The sequence below is a fragment of the Pinus tabuliformis genome, chromosome X, assembly GCF_031772625.1.
Source record: "Pinus tabuliformis cultivar Carrire ecotype Pingquan chromosome X, CPIR1, whole genome shotgun sequence".
NCBI lineage: Eukaryota > Viridiplantae > Streptophyta > Pinopsida > Pinales > Pinaceae > Pinus > Pinus tabuliformis.
The window spans coordinates 631515557-631531231 of record NC_142308.1 but is presented as its reverse complement, the minus strand read 5'-3'; the positions used below and the strand labels follow the sequence as shown (position 1 = coordinate 631531231).

The 15675-nt window shown below is 41.2% G+C and overlaps 1 protein-coding gene across 1 annotated transcript; it reads right to left on the bottom strand.

Moving 5' to 3' along the window:
* Positions 1-1455: 1455 nt before the first annotated feature.
* Positions 1456-6142, bottom strand: LOC149141579 (uncharacterized). Its single transcript, XM_089451266.1, has 2 exons — positions 5882-6142; positions 1456-4677 (listed from the first exon to the last, which is right to left on the bottom strand). Exons 1-2 carry the CDS (start codon positions 6140-6142, stop codon positions 1456-1458), a joined length of 3483 nt encoding a protein of 1160 aa, XP_089307392.1.
* Between the last annotated feature and the right edge of the window lie 9533 nt (positions 6143-15675).

Sequence of the window (15675 nt, the reverse complement as noted above, 5' to 3'; positions counted from 1 at the left end):
AGATGGTCTATGGCAGCTTCCATGTGAATGCAGCGGTCTTTTAAATCTTCGATCTCTTTCTTCCTTTTCTCCAATTTTTTGCGCTTGGAATTTCTATCAGCATGATAATCCTCGGTCAGCTCCTTCACCTGTTTGTTCAATGCATTTATCATGATTACATGAGCTTTACACATGTTACAGTCCTTATTGTTGAAGATGTTTCCCATAGAATTCCTGGGCTGAGCCTGATTAGCAGGTTGATTTTGCTGATCCGCCATTCTGAATTGGGATTCTAAATCAGCAGTACCCCGGGGAGTTTCTGAAGTGGCAGTGTGCGTGAGAACGATACCACTGATCTGCTTGCTCGCTGGATTAGTTGCCAAGGGCCTCAGAACGAAGCTAGAGACAAAAACCAGACTGTTAGCAATGATGAAAGCACTATAGTGGAAAAAGACGTTTACCCAGGATGATGGATGAGCAGCTGAGTTCCGAATCGAGGTGAGCGCCTTCAGACGATGCCTGGGATTTGGAAGGGCACTGTAGGCTCTGAGAAACTGAGAGTCTTGACTGCAAACCGAGAGGGGCTCGGTGTTGTCTTTGAGCAAGAAACTGCCCTTATGATCCTGAGATGATCCTTCTAACTGAAGCTCCCGCCTGTAGAGAACCCTTCGCCTCTGATTCTGATCACCATGAGTTGTGAAAGTCCTGAGGGAATCGCTGTCTTTTATAGGAACGAAGAGGGCTCGCTCATGCTTGAATCGAGCAGTGGTAAATCTATTTTTGAAGTCCGGGAGATCTTTGGGGTTTCTTTTCCTCTGTCCTTGGAGTCTGTCTTCAGCATGGGCGTGATCACGCCCTGAGATATTGTCTGGGTTGATTTTTGTGAGGATCCCCGTCTTGCCTGTATTCCTCGAATCCGGAGACCGATGCACTGTCCCGTAACTCTTGTTTTGACAGTCGAGGAGGATATGGTATGATGAAGATAAGATAATCTCAATCCAGCAGCTTTGAAACGGATGCCTGAGGTGACCAATTGTCCTTTGCAAAGGGAGGACGTCTTTACTATGGAATATCCCTGTCATATATTTCATTGTTTTCCTTGACCTGACCCTTGAGTCTTCCCGTGGCTTTGTTTGCCTGCTCGTCAGCTTCCGCATTGTTGTTTCTTAAAACGTGCTTGTAAGTCACTTTGCTGATGCCCTTGATCTGATCCATAATTCGGCCTTTGATTCTGTTTAAGGCGATTTGACTGAAATCTTTTCCGGAGTTCATTGCTGCAATGATGATCGCTGAGTCTCCAATGACTAAGAGATTTTGGATGCCTAACTTCAGGGCGATGGAGATTCCCAACAAAAGGCTATAAGCCTCAGCCTTATTATTCGTCATGGTGCCGAAACCCCACTCGTAAGTAACAATTATTTTCCCTTGAGGATCTCTTATTATTCCCCCGGCTCCAGCTCTGCCTGGGTTATTTTTCTAAGCCCCGTCAAAGAAAAGCGTGAACCGCTTTTGGTTTTGGACCCAACTGTGGATTTCCTCCTTTGTCCCTCTGAGTTTCCAATCATTCTGCCCTGCTCCTATTCTTGACATGTTTTTTGTTCTTGTTTTGCAATTGAATCTCCCGATCCATTCCTTTACCCTATCCTCTTTGTATTCCGGGTCTGCATGAGAAATCCCATTAGCTTCAATTGTTTCAGCGATAATAGCAGTTGTTTTAGCCAGAATGCTAGCTATACTAGGTTTCTTGTTTTTGAATATACATTCGTTCCTGGCTAACCATAACTGCCAGCAGAGGTTTGAAGGGATGCTGGTCCATATCCTCTTAGCTAGATTCATGTTCTTGGTGGCGTAAGGGAAGAGTTTCCCCCAACCTTTCTGGAGGAGGGAAGTCTGATTGGGAAGATCTCCAATGTTTAGAGGACTGGTTATGAGTTTCCAGCAGGATCTTGCTACTGGGCAATCAATGAATAGGTGGTTGATGGTTTCTTCCGCCTCCCTACACATGAAACAAAGTGATGGACCCTGAATTCCTTTCTTCCTTAGGTTTTCTGCTGTCAAGATTTTGCCATGAAGCAAGGTCCAATTGAAAATTTTTATCTTAGGAAGGCTTTCAATTCTCCATGCTGCTTTGTGGAGTTGCCAATTGTTGATTGCCGTTGAATTTTGGAGTGCCTTGTAACCTTCTTTCACTGTGTAATTGCCTCCGGTTGGATCCCAAACATAGTTATCCTCTATCACTCTGTTTGTAGGAGCTGAACCTGTGAGAGAGAGCTTGAGGTTTTTCCATAGATTCTCCAAACCTGTAGGTAGGTGCAAAGTTCTCCATCCTTTCCAACTGTTTTGATCCCAGAGTGAGATATCGAAAAGAGTTTTAAGGTTGGCTTCTGACATCCACTGCTGCAGAGGTCTGAAATTGATGGAATTTTCCCTAGCTTCAGTACCCATAATTCTATCCTTCCACACATTGATATGCTTACCATTACCTGGGACTGTGGAGATGTGAGGCTTGAGGAGGGGAAGAGTTTTTTTGATTAATTTCCAAACAGGGGTACATTGTCTGTCAGTGATTGCTTCGGAGAGGATGTTGCTGTTGATCCCATTCAGATATTTCCTTTTGATGACCTCTGTCCACCAGGTCCCTTTCTCTTTTAAGATTCTCCATATTAACTTGAAGCCCATTGCCATATTTGCCAGCCTAGGAATTCTGATTCCTAGCCCTCCATTTTCTATCGGAAGGATGACCTTTTCCCATTTCACCAAGCTGAATTTTTTGGTGTTTTGCTTTCCCCCCTTCCATAGGAAGTTTCTAAGAATCAGTTCCATATGTTTATGTATGCCTGAAGGTGCGAGGGTGATGGCAAATTGATAGATAGGGAGGGCTGAAAGAATGGCTTTAATGAGAATTGATCTGCCCGCCAAGTTAAGCCAATACATCCCCCAGCTCTGCAGTTTCCCTCTTAGCTTCTCAATAAGCTTGATCCAAACTTCATTTTTGAGTGCCTCTTTGGCCAGAGGCAGTCCTAAGTACATGAAATGAGACCAATTAGATTGGGCTGGGATTTCCATTATTAGTGAGATTCTTTGGGTTATGTATCTTGGTACATTCCAGGTGTAAATCATGCACTTATTATTGTTTAATTTGCCCCCCGAGGCTTGAAGGAAAAGGTCCAGGATGGTCTTGAATCTCCTGGCCATGAGGCTTGATGCACCTCCGATTAATAGAGTGTCATCTGCAAATAAGGAGTGATTGATCCCTTTTGCTCCTCGGATGATGTCCACTCCTGTTATTTCCTTCAGCTTTCGCTTGTTTTCCAGGTGCAAGCTCAAAGTTTCTGCCATGATGATGTAGAGGAAAGGAGAAAGAGGGCATCCTTGCCTCAGGCCTCTTGAGCTCTTGAAAGCGCTGCAAGGCCTACCATTAATTAAGGGGGCTGTCCAATTTTGTGAGATGCTTTCCATAATCCTGCTGATGAAGAGCTCTGAGACACCGAACTTCTCAAGGACATTCCGCATAAATGTGTGATTTACCCTGTCAAAGGCATTCGCCATGTCCAACTTGATTATCATACCCTTCTCCTTTCTAGCAACACTACTGTGTATCGCCTCCTGAACCAGGATTACATTGTCTGTTATATGTCTCTTGGGGAGAAATCCTCCTTGGTTATCGGAGATAAGAGAGGGAAGGATTTTTTTGAGCCTATTTGCCAGAATCTTAGTGATAATTTTGTAAGAGACATTGCATAATGAAATCGGTCTGAACCTGTCAAAGGATTTGGGATTGGGTTCTTTTGGAATTAGCGCTAGATGCGAAGACTTGATACTGCTGCCCATTTTACATTTTGAGTGGAAGTTTTTCACCATTCTTATGTAATCTTTCTTGATGATATCCCAGTGGGTTTTGTAGAAGCTCACCGTGAAGCCATCCGGCCCGGGGGCTTTGTCTAGAGGCATACTATTGACTGACCATTCGATCTCCTCTATAGATATTTCTTTGTCCAGCTCACGATTTTGTGCTTCTGAGACCTTTCTCTCTATAATGTTGGCGAATTCTGGATTGTCTTGGTAGAGAGGATCAGCTGTGAGAAGAGTTTGGAAGTGTTTAGAAGCAGCCTCCTTGATTTCCTCTTGGTCCGTAAGTTCTTTGCCTTCGACCATTACCCTTTCTATGTTATTTCCAGCTCTCCTTACTTTGAGACTGTTGTGGAAAAACTTGGTGTTTTTATCCCCAGAATTGAGCCATAAACATCTCGACTTCTGTCTAATTTCTTCCTCTTCTTTACGATGTTGATTGTAAAGTGCTTTGTACAGCTCGCTTTCTTTCCTCTGGTCTTCCTCCGTTTCTTGGACTGCTTCCTTTTCCTGGTTCCACTGCTCTAAGTTCCTTTGCAATTCATTTTTTCCCTTCTTTTCCTCGGTCACGTGGTTCCTCGCCCACTTCTTTATGGCAATCCGCAGCAGTTTGATCTTTGTTTCCCAAACGAAGTGGGGGGAGCCTGTTATCTCTGTTGTCCATGCTTCTTTTATCGTGGTTTTGAAGTCTTCACTGGAATCCCATGCTCTGTTATATTTGAAAGGCAGCCCATGTCTTCTCCTTTGTCTAAGTATAACGCCACTGGTTTGTGATCTGAGTTGAAGCCCTGTATTATTGTGCTGCGGATCCTCTGGAAGCTGGCGACTGTTCTCTCTTGTACTAAAATTCTATCAAGTCTCTCTTTGATGTTATTCCTACCTGTTCTTTTGTTTGACCAAGTGTATCGGCCATTTTGGGGAGGTATGTCTATGAGGTTATGTGTTTGTATAATGTCCTCCAATTTTTCTCTATAGGGATCCATAATAAATTTCCCTCCTAGTTTCTCCTCAGCATTCCTTATTAGGTTGAGATCCCCGCCTAGGAAAATATTCCTCCCCTGAGCTGTCTCAAGATCTTCAATTAGGGAGTCCCAAAAAGAAGCTTTGTCCCTGAAGTGAGGGGGAGCATATACGTTGTATATTGTATATTCCTCCTTCTTGTCTGTGCTTTGCATATCCATTCTGATCCACCATCTGCTTTGCCTGTTGTCTATGAGTCTCCAATTACTTTTGTTCCATATTGCCCCTATTCCTCCTGATGCTCCTATTGCACTCGTGGCTATTCCTTCATATTTTCTATTTCTTATCAGGCTGTTTTGGAATTCTTGTTCACTGATTTTGGTCTCCTGGAGTAGGAGGAAGTCTGGGTGTTCTGCTTTAATAAGGTCTCGGACTGCGTTTTCTTTTAGGGAGGAGCCCATCCCCCTACAGTTCCAAGAGACCAAAATCATCATTTACCTGATTTGTTGTGGATCCCACTTTTCTCCTTCAATTTCTCCCCGCTTCCTTTGGTCTTATCAAGATAAGTGTCCATTGGTTGCTGGGTCCCTGTGACCATTTCTTTTGCCGCATTCTCATCTCTTATTTCTTTGTTTGATTTCCTTCCTACTTTTCTCGGAGGATCCGTGGCTGAGATGTTTTCCTTTGTTTTATTTCTAGTTAGAATTCGCTCCACTGTTGGAGGGGGGGAGGCCGGGCGGGGAGAAGAGGGGGAGGTTCTGGGGCCCTTGGGGGACGGAGGTGGGGATGGAGGTTCCTCTGAAGCTAGGGATTCAAAGGGATTAGAGGAGGAGGGGATGGGAGGCCCAGAACTAGATGGGTGCATGGAAGGGAATGGGGTTTCAGATGAGGGCTCAGATGATTCCGGGGGAGGGTTTGTCTTTTTTTTTTTCTTGACTATTTCCCATGCTTCCTAAATGGTTTCATTATTGCTAATATCTTTTGTTCTAGATTTGCTGCATCTGTTAGCAAAATGACCGTATTCATGACATACCTTACACTTGAAGGGGAGCTGCTCGTAGTCCACTTGCTGAATGTGCGTCCACTGGTCTACTTTGAGTTTGATTGCCTCTGGTAAGCCTTTGCCCAGATCTACTTCTACGCATATCCTTGCACAAGCATGCATATTCTCCTTTGGCTCCGATCTGTCTACATATTTCCCTACTGCGTTCCCGATAGCACGTACAGATTCGTCTCCCCAACAGTGCAGCGGTAGGTGCGGCAGACGAACCCAGACAGGGACCGCATTGGGGACGTCCATTTCTGGGTCGAAATCAGGAGTCCAGCGATTGAGATAAAGTCCTCTGGTGTCCATGAAATAGGGTCCGTTTCTGAAGATGAGGTTACGATCCTCCACTGATTCAAAGAGGAAGGTGAAGAAACCCCTTCCGCAAAACCTTATTGCGATTTTCCCTTGGACCATCGCATTCCAGTTTCTTTCCACCCAGCGTTGGACCGTGCGGGGGGAAGGCCATAACCCCGTGAACTGTCCAACCAGGCCTCGTTCTGCAAGAGCCACAGCAGCTCTTCTTGGAAGTGCTGGGGGAAGAGAGACTTCCGGGATTTCATCCAACTTTTTGACAAACTTTGAGGCTGAAGGGCGGATCCTTTCCTTGTTGCTCTCTGGAATGAGAGATGCGAAGGCTTTCTCCATTTCTGCTTGCTCATGAGAAGGCGGTTCCATTGGTCCTCGCAGGGGCTCGCAGGCAGCTTGCTAGGAGGCCAGGAGGCCCGAAGAAGAAGAAGGCAGGGGGCCTTGAGAAGGAGGGAAGGCAGCGGGAGGCAGCAGCAGCCTCAGGGCTGCCGCGGAAAGGGCAGGAGGCCCGAGAGCGGAGAGGGCAGAAGGCCCGATCAGGCAAGAAGAGGCCAGGAGGCCCGGATGCAGAGAGGGCAGGAGGCCCTGGACGAAGGGGATCAGAAGCAGAGAGCTACGGCCCAGCAGCAGAGCTGCCAGGCACGGGCGTGCTCAGAGAGTCAGGGGCGCGACAGGGAGCAGGGGCTCTCCATCCATCCCGCGCATCTCCGTGAACACCATGTTTTCTAATTTAAAAATTTTAATCATATTGGGGGCGATGCAATTGGCTGGGAGAGTTATTAATTAGTCTGAATGACTAAATTAATCCTCATTAAATGGTGGAGGGGTCGGGGCTCTTAATTAGTTACAGATTAATTAATTAATCCCAATTATTTGTTTGTGGTTATACTTAACCATAGGACGGGATATGTAAAAATTTGGGGTTTTTTCATATTTATAATAATACGGGAGTGGGCAGCTTTGTATAGGGGAATTATATAATATAAGTTAAAAGTTAATATGATCGAACAAATGGAAAAAGCGCTAAATGCAATCTTTTCTGAATATATTTCATCATACAACATATTGACTTAGACTAAAGAGTATAAAAGGGTTTTTATGAAGATTTATTTCAATTTTCCTAAGTAAAATCCTATGAAAGTAGATGAATGACTTATGGATGGTTTTAAGTACTTAAGCTTTTAAATTATTGGGCCGAGGGTCCGGTCCCTCCAGAAGTTAGATAAATGCTTTGAGCCCCTTTAATTTTCAAATGCTTTAGTGCTTAGGGGGAATTAGTGAAAATTTAGGGAAAGATGAGAAGGGGAGTTAATTATTTGACCTTGCCTTGCTTGAAATGCTTCCAGTGTAATGTATGCCTTGCACTTGTGATGAAAGTAAGAATTAACACATTTAGAATCCTTATCCATCACATGTAATTCTGCAACATCATCTACCTACCCTACCTACTTTAACCTACCATTTTTTCTTCTTTATTTGGGTGCACTTAGACTGGCAAACCCTTATCACACTTTATTTTCTTTTACATGTAGAAATCTATCTAAATCTAACCTTATTACATCCAAGGGCTCAGATTAAACTGTTGAGATCCTTTTATTCACTCTACCTATCTACTTATCTTCCAAGATTAAACAGTTTGGTCAGATTTTATTCTCTATCTCTAAAACATAAAATTCAAATATGAACTAGCCAAGCTCTAGTTGTTTGACTATTCATCCATTGTGGCATAAGTTACAAGCTACACACAATTGTTTATTACATAAGAGTAAAAAGTAGTGGCATTTAGACTTGCACACTTTCCTCGGTCTTTCTTTTGGTGGGGTTCATTTTCTTTCACTTTTTTTACCATTTTATTCTTTTCACCCTTTGAATTTATTTTTTTAGGGTATACCCTCTTTACATTTTTTAAATTTTTTGATTTTTTGACAATATGGAAAACCTTTGCAACAAGGAAAGGTATGAACATATTCATAGCTCATCAAGTCAATCATGAAATATGACACCTATTGGTATAGGAGCATAACAGAATTCACCATGCAACCTGAACAATGGAGTTCTCGCTCCCAACCCCTGCAGATGTCTGACTCATCCAATCAGGATGGCTTCACCTATTGGTATAGGAGCATAACAGAATTCACCATGCAACCTGAACAATGGAGTTCTCGCTCCCAACCCCTACAGATGTCTGACTTATCCAATCGGGATTGCTCGGGAAGTGATTTGGAGGTAGCGTTGGGGGATAGGGTTGTTGCAAGACCCAAGCGGGGAGGGTGTGTCGTTGATGGTGTGAATAGGGCATCATTTTGTGCTCGAGGTGGCTTAGAAGTTGTGGGCTCCAAGCAGGGTGTTCGTGCATCTCGCGGTGGTGGGAATGGGAGTGTGAATCGTGGTCGTGGAGTGGGTGTGTGCGGTTAGGGTATCATGTAGGAGTGTACAGGTCTTCTAGGGCAAACAACTACTGGCTGACAAAACTGCTTTATTAATCAAAATGATTGCTTCAGTTAGTTCTGAATAGTCTGGAAGCATACGACATGACCATAAAGGAAGAGCATGACGCTGTCATGGCCACGCTAAACCAGTTGCACTACTTTCAATGCCATGTCAGAGAAAGGATTTTGGTGGTTTGGTGGGGGAAAATTTGCTAACAGAGAAGATCGAGAAGTTGCAAATGTGGCTTGCTCACTTTGAGCAACATGTTAGATGTTCATATCACCCCCTCTCCCTCTAGGGACAGAGCCAGATAATCCAACATCAATCACTTCTGATGATTGATTATAGTAACAAGTGTCCTTCTAGTTCTGTTTTCCTTTTGGTGCTTTTGGCTTGTCAGGATTTGGACTTCTAATATACTTCTCCTATTGTTTTTGTAATATGGTGATATCATTGGTCAACAAACCCGATTGGGATGAGACCACTTGCGTTTTTATAACTATGTACTCTATTATTTATTAATGAATAGATCCTCGACTTACAAAAAAAAAAAAAAAAAATGGGTTAATGCATAATAAACAATTGTGGAAAAAAAACTAGATTCTTCTACACCCATTGAATGATACAATATAATACCAACAAAGGTGGATATATATTATATTTTATTTAATATAATTCACAATTAATTAAATACCTTTTTATACATTTTTTTTTGTAAATAAACTTGTATTATTTATGAAAATCAAATCACATCAATCTTTACAGAATCGCACTACACAACAATACATATTCTTCCATCTTGGATTTACAATCCAAGATTGTTCATGGGTTTATCCTTCTTTCCTTTTCTCTTCCACATGTTTATCCATCTCGAGGAGTTATCTGCAATGGATGTAGATAAGAAAGCAACGACATTGCCTTGAGATACTTCCATTATCGAATTCTCTAGCATCTTGTTTGTTTCCTTGTCACTATCTAAGTGATCATATTCATGAGTACGTTTGTACCCACTCATTGATGTTGTTAAATTTATCACTAAGTATCTTACCGTATTGGACAAAGAATGAGTTTCTTCCGCTGAGGATTGAGATTATTCACCGTGAGGTCCAGATGATGTTGATTTGTCTGTAGGATGCTTCTGTTTTTGTGATTTGTCTTACTCATGAGTGACAGTAGTATTCAAATGTTTGGTCCCTTTGGGATCTTACCATCCATTGTTATTGTTCCTACCATTTGGTTGCAAATAAGGTCCATATGAATAGGGGCAGGAATTATGATGATGACTAGGTTGTTGATAAGTCCTACATCGACAACTCATATTTTCATAATCCACTAGTTGAGAATAAACCCTATCTCTCCATTTGAGAATGATTTTCTCCAGAAAGCCTTTACAGAGATCCACTTTAAGACATAAGAAAAAAAGTGTGTTGATTCCTTTTGTAATCCTTTCAGTGCTGACTTTGATGAATCGGCCTAGAAAATATCCCATATTTTCAAGGATATTTGGATGTGTCATATGGATAGGAAAAGTTGGGAGTCGCACCCATACTAGGGTTTCTAGAGCCGACATAAAGAGTGGATTGAAATTCGGAAACCACGATATAAAAGAGAGGTTGTACTGGCCCGAAAACTAGGGTCCTTGTTCAAAAACCTTTTATGGGTCTTCTAATTTGAAGAAGTCCACAATAAAGAATCCTTTGGAGCAGAATTGCTGCTAAATGTTTTGCAACTAATTCTGGTGAATCCACTTCTGAAGAGCAGATGATGTGGGCCAAAAACCATTGAATCAAAAATTAATTGCTTGTTTTTCATAATCTATAGCAAGGAATCTACAACCAATGTTGTTCACTTCAAGAGAAGCGGCTTCCACTACCTATTCCACCACGAAAGTTGGTCTAAAGAGCTCTTTAGGTTTTGACAATAATCGTCTGGGTTTTAGGAATTCCTTAAGGGATTTGGATTGGCCTGAAAAGGATGTAACCCCTCCTTTATCTCCACCTCTTAATCTTGCTACAATGTGGATCGAGGCATACTTGAATATGTCGTACTTGCTAAGAGTTTTCTGATCCTAAAGCTGTCGATCCTTCTGTAGGAGCCGAATGCAAACATATGGGATTCTTACCCTATCATAAATCTTGGCTACAAGTGAGGAGATGAGATTTGTGGTCATGAATTGCAAAAAAAAAGAAACCCCTGAAATTATTTTCACAAATATTGTAAACTTCTCCAATTGTGGGGTAAAAACCTCATCTTGATAGCAGAAAAAACACTACATCAAACATGAAATAGATTTAGTCACATCATGGCCTCCTAACTGTCCACAACCATATTTAGAGCAAGTATATTTGCTCTTATCCAAACTTGTCGCTGCCATGTTTAGGTTTTTAGTTTCAAAGTTACAAAGCTTTACCCAAAAATTTGCTAAAATTATCATCTTTTTTATAAACTTAAATAAACCTCCATGGGAAGGCATAAGGGAGGGAGAGATGAGATATTGATATTATAGTTGATTACATCCCTGATCAAGTCCGAAGAAATCCTTGTGCCTCTTGCACTCCCAAGTTATAGGAAACCTTTGTTTCCTTCTTCGAGATGTCCTTCATCCCATTTATGACATCCTTGTGTATATCGATGGAGGAAGATTGCTAAGGCCTGGGCAAGACAGATTCGGAGGACGGTTCCGCTTGGAGCTAGAGGAAGACTCAGGTTGTAGTTTTCCACACTTCATTTAGATTACATCAATAAAGAAATGATGTTCTGTTCCTAATATTTATTGTGTTTATGCATTAATCTATGTTGTGATTTACATATGAAATCTTATGTTAATGCTCATTTGCTAACTTATATGATTTAAAACATATATCATGAACATGCTTTCTATTATTGTTGTTGTATATGCTTTGCTTGGATAAGTTACAGGTTCTAAAGGCATTAGAAAGAGCAGAGGGTTTGGACCCTACGGGATCGAACTCGAACGTAGGAGCTTCGGGTAATACCTCTTCTTCCTACTTCAGTAGTTTAAGCATTTATACTATTTGTTTGCATGTTTCTTTATGTTTTATGCCCTCATCTCTGTTGGCATTTTCAACCCAAGACCCTAGGGTGTTTCCACCCACAACAGAATTGGTGACTCTGTTGGGGAAAGCATTCTTGTTTTTCCTAGTTTGGGTTATTTGTTCTTGATCAGGGTTTGTTTTCTTGATTTCTTGTTTTTACAGTGTCAGTGACTTATTGGCTTCCCATGCATCAAGTCTAATCTTTTGGATCAAGCCTTGATTTTTTATTTTTCTTAATTGAACTTTTTATACGCGTTTTTTTATGGATATAGTAGCATATACACGTTTGTTTCCTCAAATAGACTCGCGTATACGTGAGTTTCCTGTGTTTGAAATGTGTGTGCATGCCTCTGTGCCTTTACACAATCGCGTATACCTAATTTTGAATTAATTTTTCAAAATATTTTGCCCGGTTAAGTCTATTCCTCATGACTATTTCTATTTTCTAGTCATTCACTGCCAGTAGAGCTCTGCTCTCTTGCAAGTTTTCAATTTCAAATCTTCTTCTTAGTGAAATACCTAGTTGACCTAGGATTTCTTTTTTAGTAAGGTTTCAGTTTGCATTTTGGATTCAAGGCTTCTTTTAGAAGTTCTTGGTTGTTCTGGCTTTCTAGAACAAGAAATTGGTTTCAATTTCGTTTATAACCCAAATTTCATATTGCTTTGCTTTCCCTTTTGGTTGACCTATTTTGTTTTTCATGGTTTTTTAGTGTCTCTTTGGAAATCTTGAGAGTCTTTCTTGACATTCTGTTGGTTTGTTGAAGTCTTTTATACTGCTATTCAAATCAATTAATGCAAGTTTGTAGTCCTTTCTCGTTTCAAGTTTCATTTTATTGATGAGTTGCATAACTTGCGAAGTTCAGGGACTCTTTATGCTTGTTTCTTGATCTTTGAAGTTTAGTAGTCTTTTGTGACCTCAAAAAATTCTTTGGGTTTTTAAAAGAAAAATACAAAAACATAGCTTTTGCCTTTCTTTTTCTTTTCAAGTTTTTGTTTTTGGTTTCTTTTGTTTTGTTTTTAAGCAATTGTGAACTTTTTCAATTGGTTTTGCTTGGTTTTGAGGGAAATTTGTTATTGAATTTTTTCCCTCTTTATTTTCAAGTTGGCTTATTGAACTTGTAAAGAAACACATTTGCTTATTATATGAGCATTCATAGGATCTTGCATCATCATTTGAGTTTGAATTAGGTTAGTTTGCACAATAAGCATTTTTAGTCCTTTTGTTAGATTTTGAGTGTGTGGAGTGTTTCTGAAAAAGAAAAGTAAAAAGAAATATCTTACTTATATAAGTTTTTCGTAGAACCAAGTAGAAATCCTTTTTCATCGAAGAAAATAACTACATGCATATAGTGAAGTTTATATTGATTTCTTTTGTGTCGAAAACACCATAACTTTCACTCTCGTTGTACCTTTGACTTAAAGAACGACCCTCTAAAATCAAGCGCTTCAATAAAAAGAACTAGAACGTTTTTAATTTGTCATTAACAACACAACAAGTTTAAGTTTTTTAGGGCCTTGGAATAGATGAGTGGAGAGTTAACTCTCCAAGCTGCTCAAACTATCAAACATAGATGTTGAATAATGAGTGAAACCCAGTGTGGTTAGAAAGACCAGGAAAGCTTTGTGACTCAGAATTAAGCACGAGAGAGAGTGAAGGAAAGGAAGAGAGATACCCCCTCTCCTACTTGTTGGATCTCGCCCCAAGACTGTTCCTCCCGACTTTTGATGCGAACTAGTGCCCTTAGTTGTTATTCCTAGGGATCACATAAGTGGTTGCGGAGAGGAATCTCATGGCACCTGAGGCAAACGTTGCATCACATTCATTAGTACTTCTGGAGGGTACCCTTGCGAAGCTTGGGTGCTTGCACTGGCAAAGGATATTTTCTAGAGGTCAACGTAACTTTTTTTGTTATCTTCACTAGTAGGCCTGGGCCGCCATTATCCCAGACTATTTTCGAAAGGTCCTTGATTTTCACTTTCTTGTATTTTGGTGTTCGGTCCTCATCACCCGAAGTAGAAATACTTGGAAGTAGCTTGAATGATTGTATCTTTTAGGTACTTTGTTAGAGAGTGCTCTTTGCTCCTAGTTGGCCTAGCTTTATAAAAAAAATGAGTCTTTAATTAGTTCTCTTAAAAATAATTAAAAGTGGTTGATCGACCAGTTCATCGATCTAGGAGGCTTCGTGGGCTTTCACCTATGAGTGTTGAGCCTTCTTCTAGAAGGCGTAGGAGCAATTATGTCGGTGATTTCCAATCAGTGGCAATAGACGCAATAGAGATTGATCCTCCGGTTGAAGTTATTGATTCACAGAATAGACCTAGTATAAGTAGAGAGTTGGAGAGGAACACTCCAATCCTTTCTAGAGTCCTCTTCCAGTCGAAAGACGTTATAGAGGTTGAAGAACTTCCTGAGTCTCCTTTGACTCCTAATTCTCCTCTTCCTCCCAATCATCTAGACGTTTTATTATACGTCGGGACTCTGACCCACAGGCCTTCGAGCCTAGGTCTATTTCGATCTATTCCTTCGGTGGCCACTGCTGGGAGCATAGTTTCAACCATGAGTACTACTAGTATGAAAACTCCTTTATCAGTACAAGGAGGAGGTACGATTTCCATACCTTAAATCACTCCTAACACTACAATTTTTTGCTCTACCTCCATTCCATCTTTGAGTGGGGGCACCCAAGGTTTTGCCTCTGGCACTGGTTCTTTCCCCTTTGGAATGTTGACTAGGGTAATTCCTTTGGTTTCATTATGTTTTCCATCTGCTGCCTCTACGTCTATGACTTCGATGACAAGTGGGTCATCTTATTTTTAGGGTTTCCCTTTTGGGAGTGGTCATATACCACATTCTAACCCATCTTTAGGATTAATACCTTTTCCCTCCACGGGTCAAAGTTATAATCCTTTCCAAGGATGGACTAACCCAGTTGTTAGCGGACTTGGAGCTGGGAATCAGTTCTCTTTCGGCCAACAAGGGAATATGTTGTATTCCTCCGTGAGTTCATTCCAGAGTTTTTCTCCCTATGTTCATGCATGGAACCCTTACCAAGGGCTCTCTACTCCATTCAACACCTCTCTAGGGGGGCAATTTCACTGGATATGGAAATTTTTCGACAGGAGTTGGACAAACTCCGATTTTTTCTGGGCCATAAGGTTCTCTTTATGGTTCAGGTTTTTCTACGAATTACTTCAGGCAACCTGGTGCCTTCACAAATCCAAGGTATTCTTTTCAGAACGTTGGAAATTCTGCCTAGACCGAGTGGAATCCTCAAGGTCCTCCGCGCTTACCTTTCCTGGAAATGTTAAACTTGCCAGATCTATCCAAATTGATTAATGATCTGATCTAATATAACCTGGCCTGGCCTCTGGTTCCAACCAAAGTTCCATTGGATATACCCAAATTTGAAGGGAAGACCAGTGAAGATCCGGGAGACCATATAACCACTTTCCACTTATGGTGTCCGTCGAACTCCCTAATAGATTATTCAATCAGGTTGAGATTATTTCAATGCACCCTAACTGGGAATGTGGAAAAATGGTACATTGAACTCCCAAAGGGCACCTTCGCTTCGTTCTGTGATTTGGCTACTATATTTTTAAACCATTATCAGTTGCCCGTTCATTATGATGTTGGAACTGAGCTATTGGAAAATTTCCACCAGGACCAAGCAACCCACATTTCAGATCATGTCCAGGAATGGTGGAGAAGGAAGAGGCTCATTAAAGTCTATATTCCAGAAGAATTCCTTCTTGAATGGTTTCTTAAATCTTTGCAACCCGATATTTCTAAGGAAGTATCACTCTCCGATGTATTCATCGAAGAACAGGCTATTTTTAGAGCCCAACAACTAGAACTTATATATTCTCAATATGGGGTTCTTCAAAAAAATTTGCCTGATGCTCCTAGGTCCAAGGTGGATTTAGCTAAGCCAAAGCCAGGTCCCCATGCCGACGGGCTAGTCGGATCGATTGATACTAACACGGCTAACCTGCTAAATCAATTACAGCGGTTGTCTTTACAAAATGCTTCTTCTATGCAAGCAT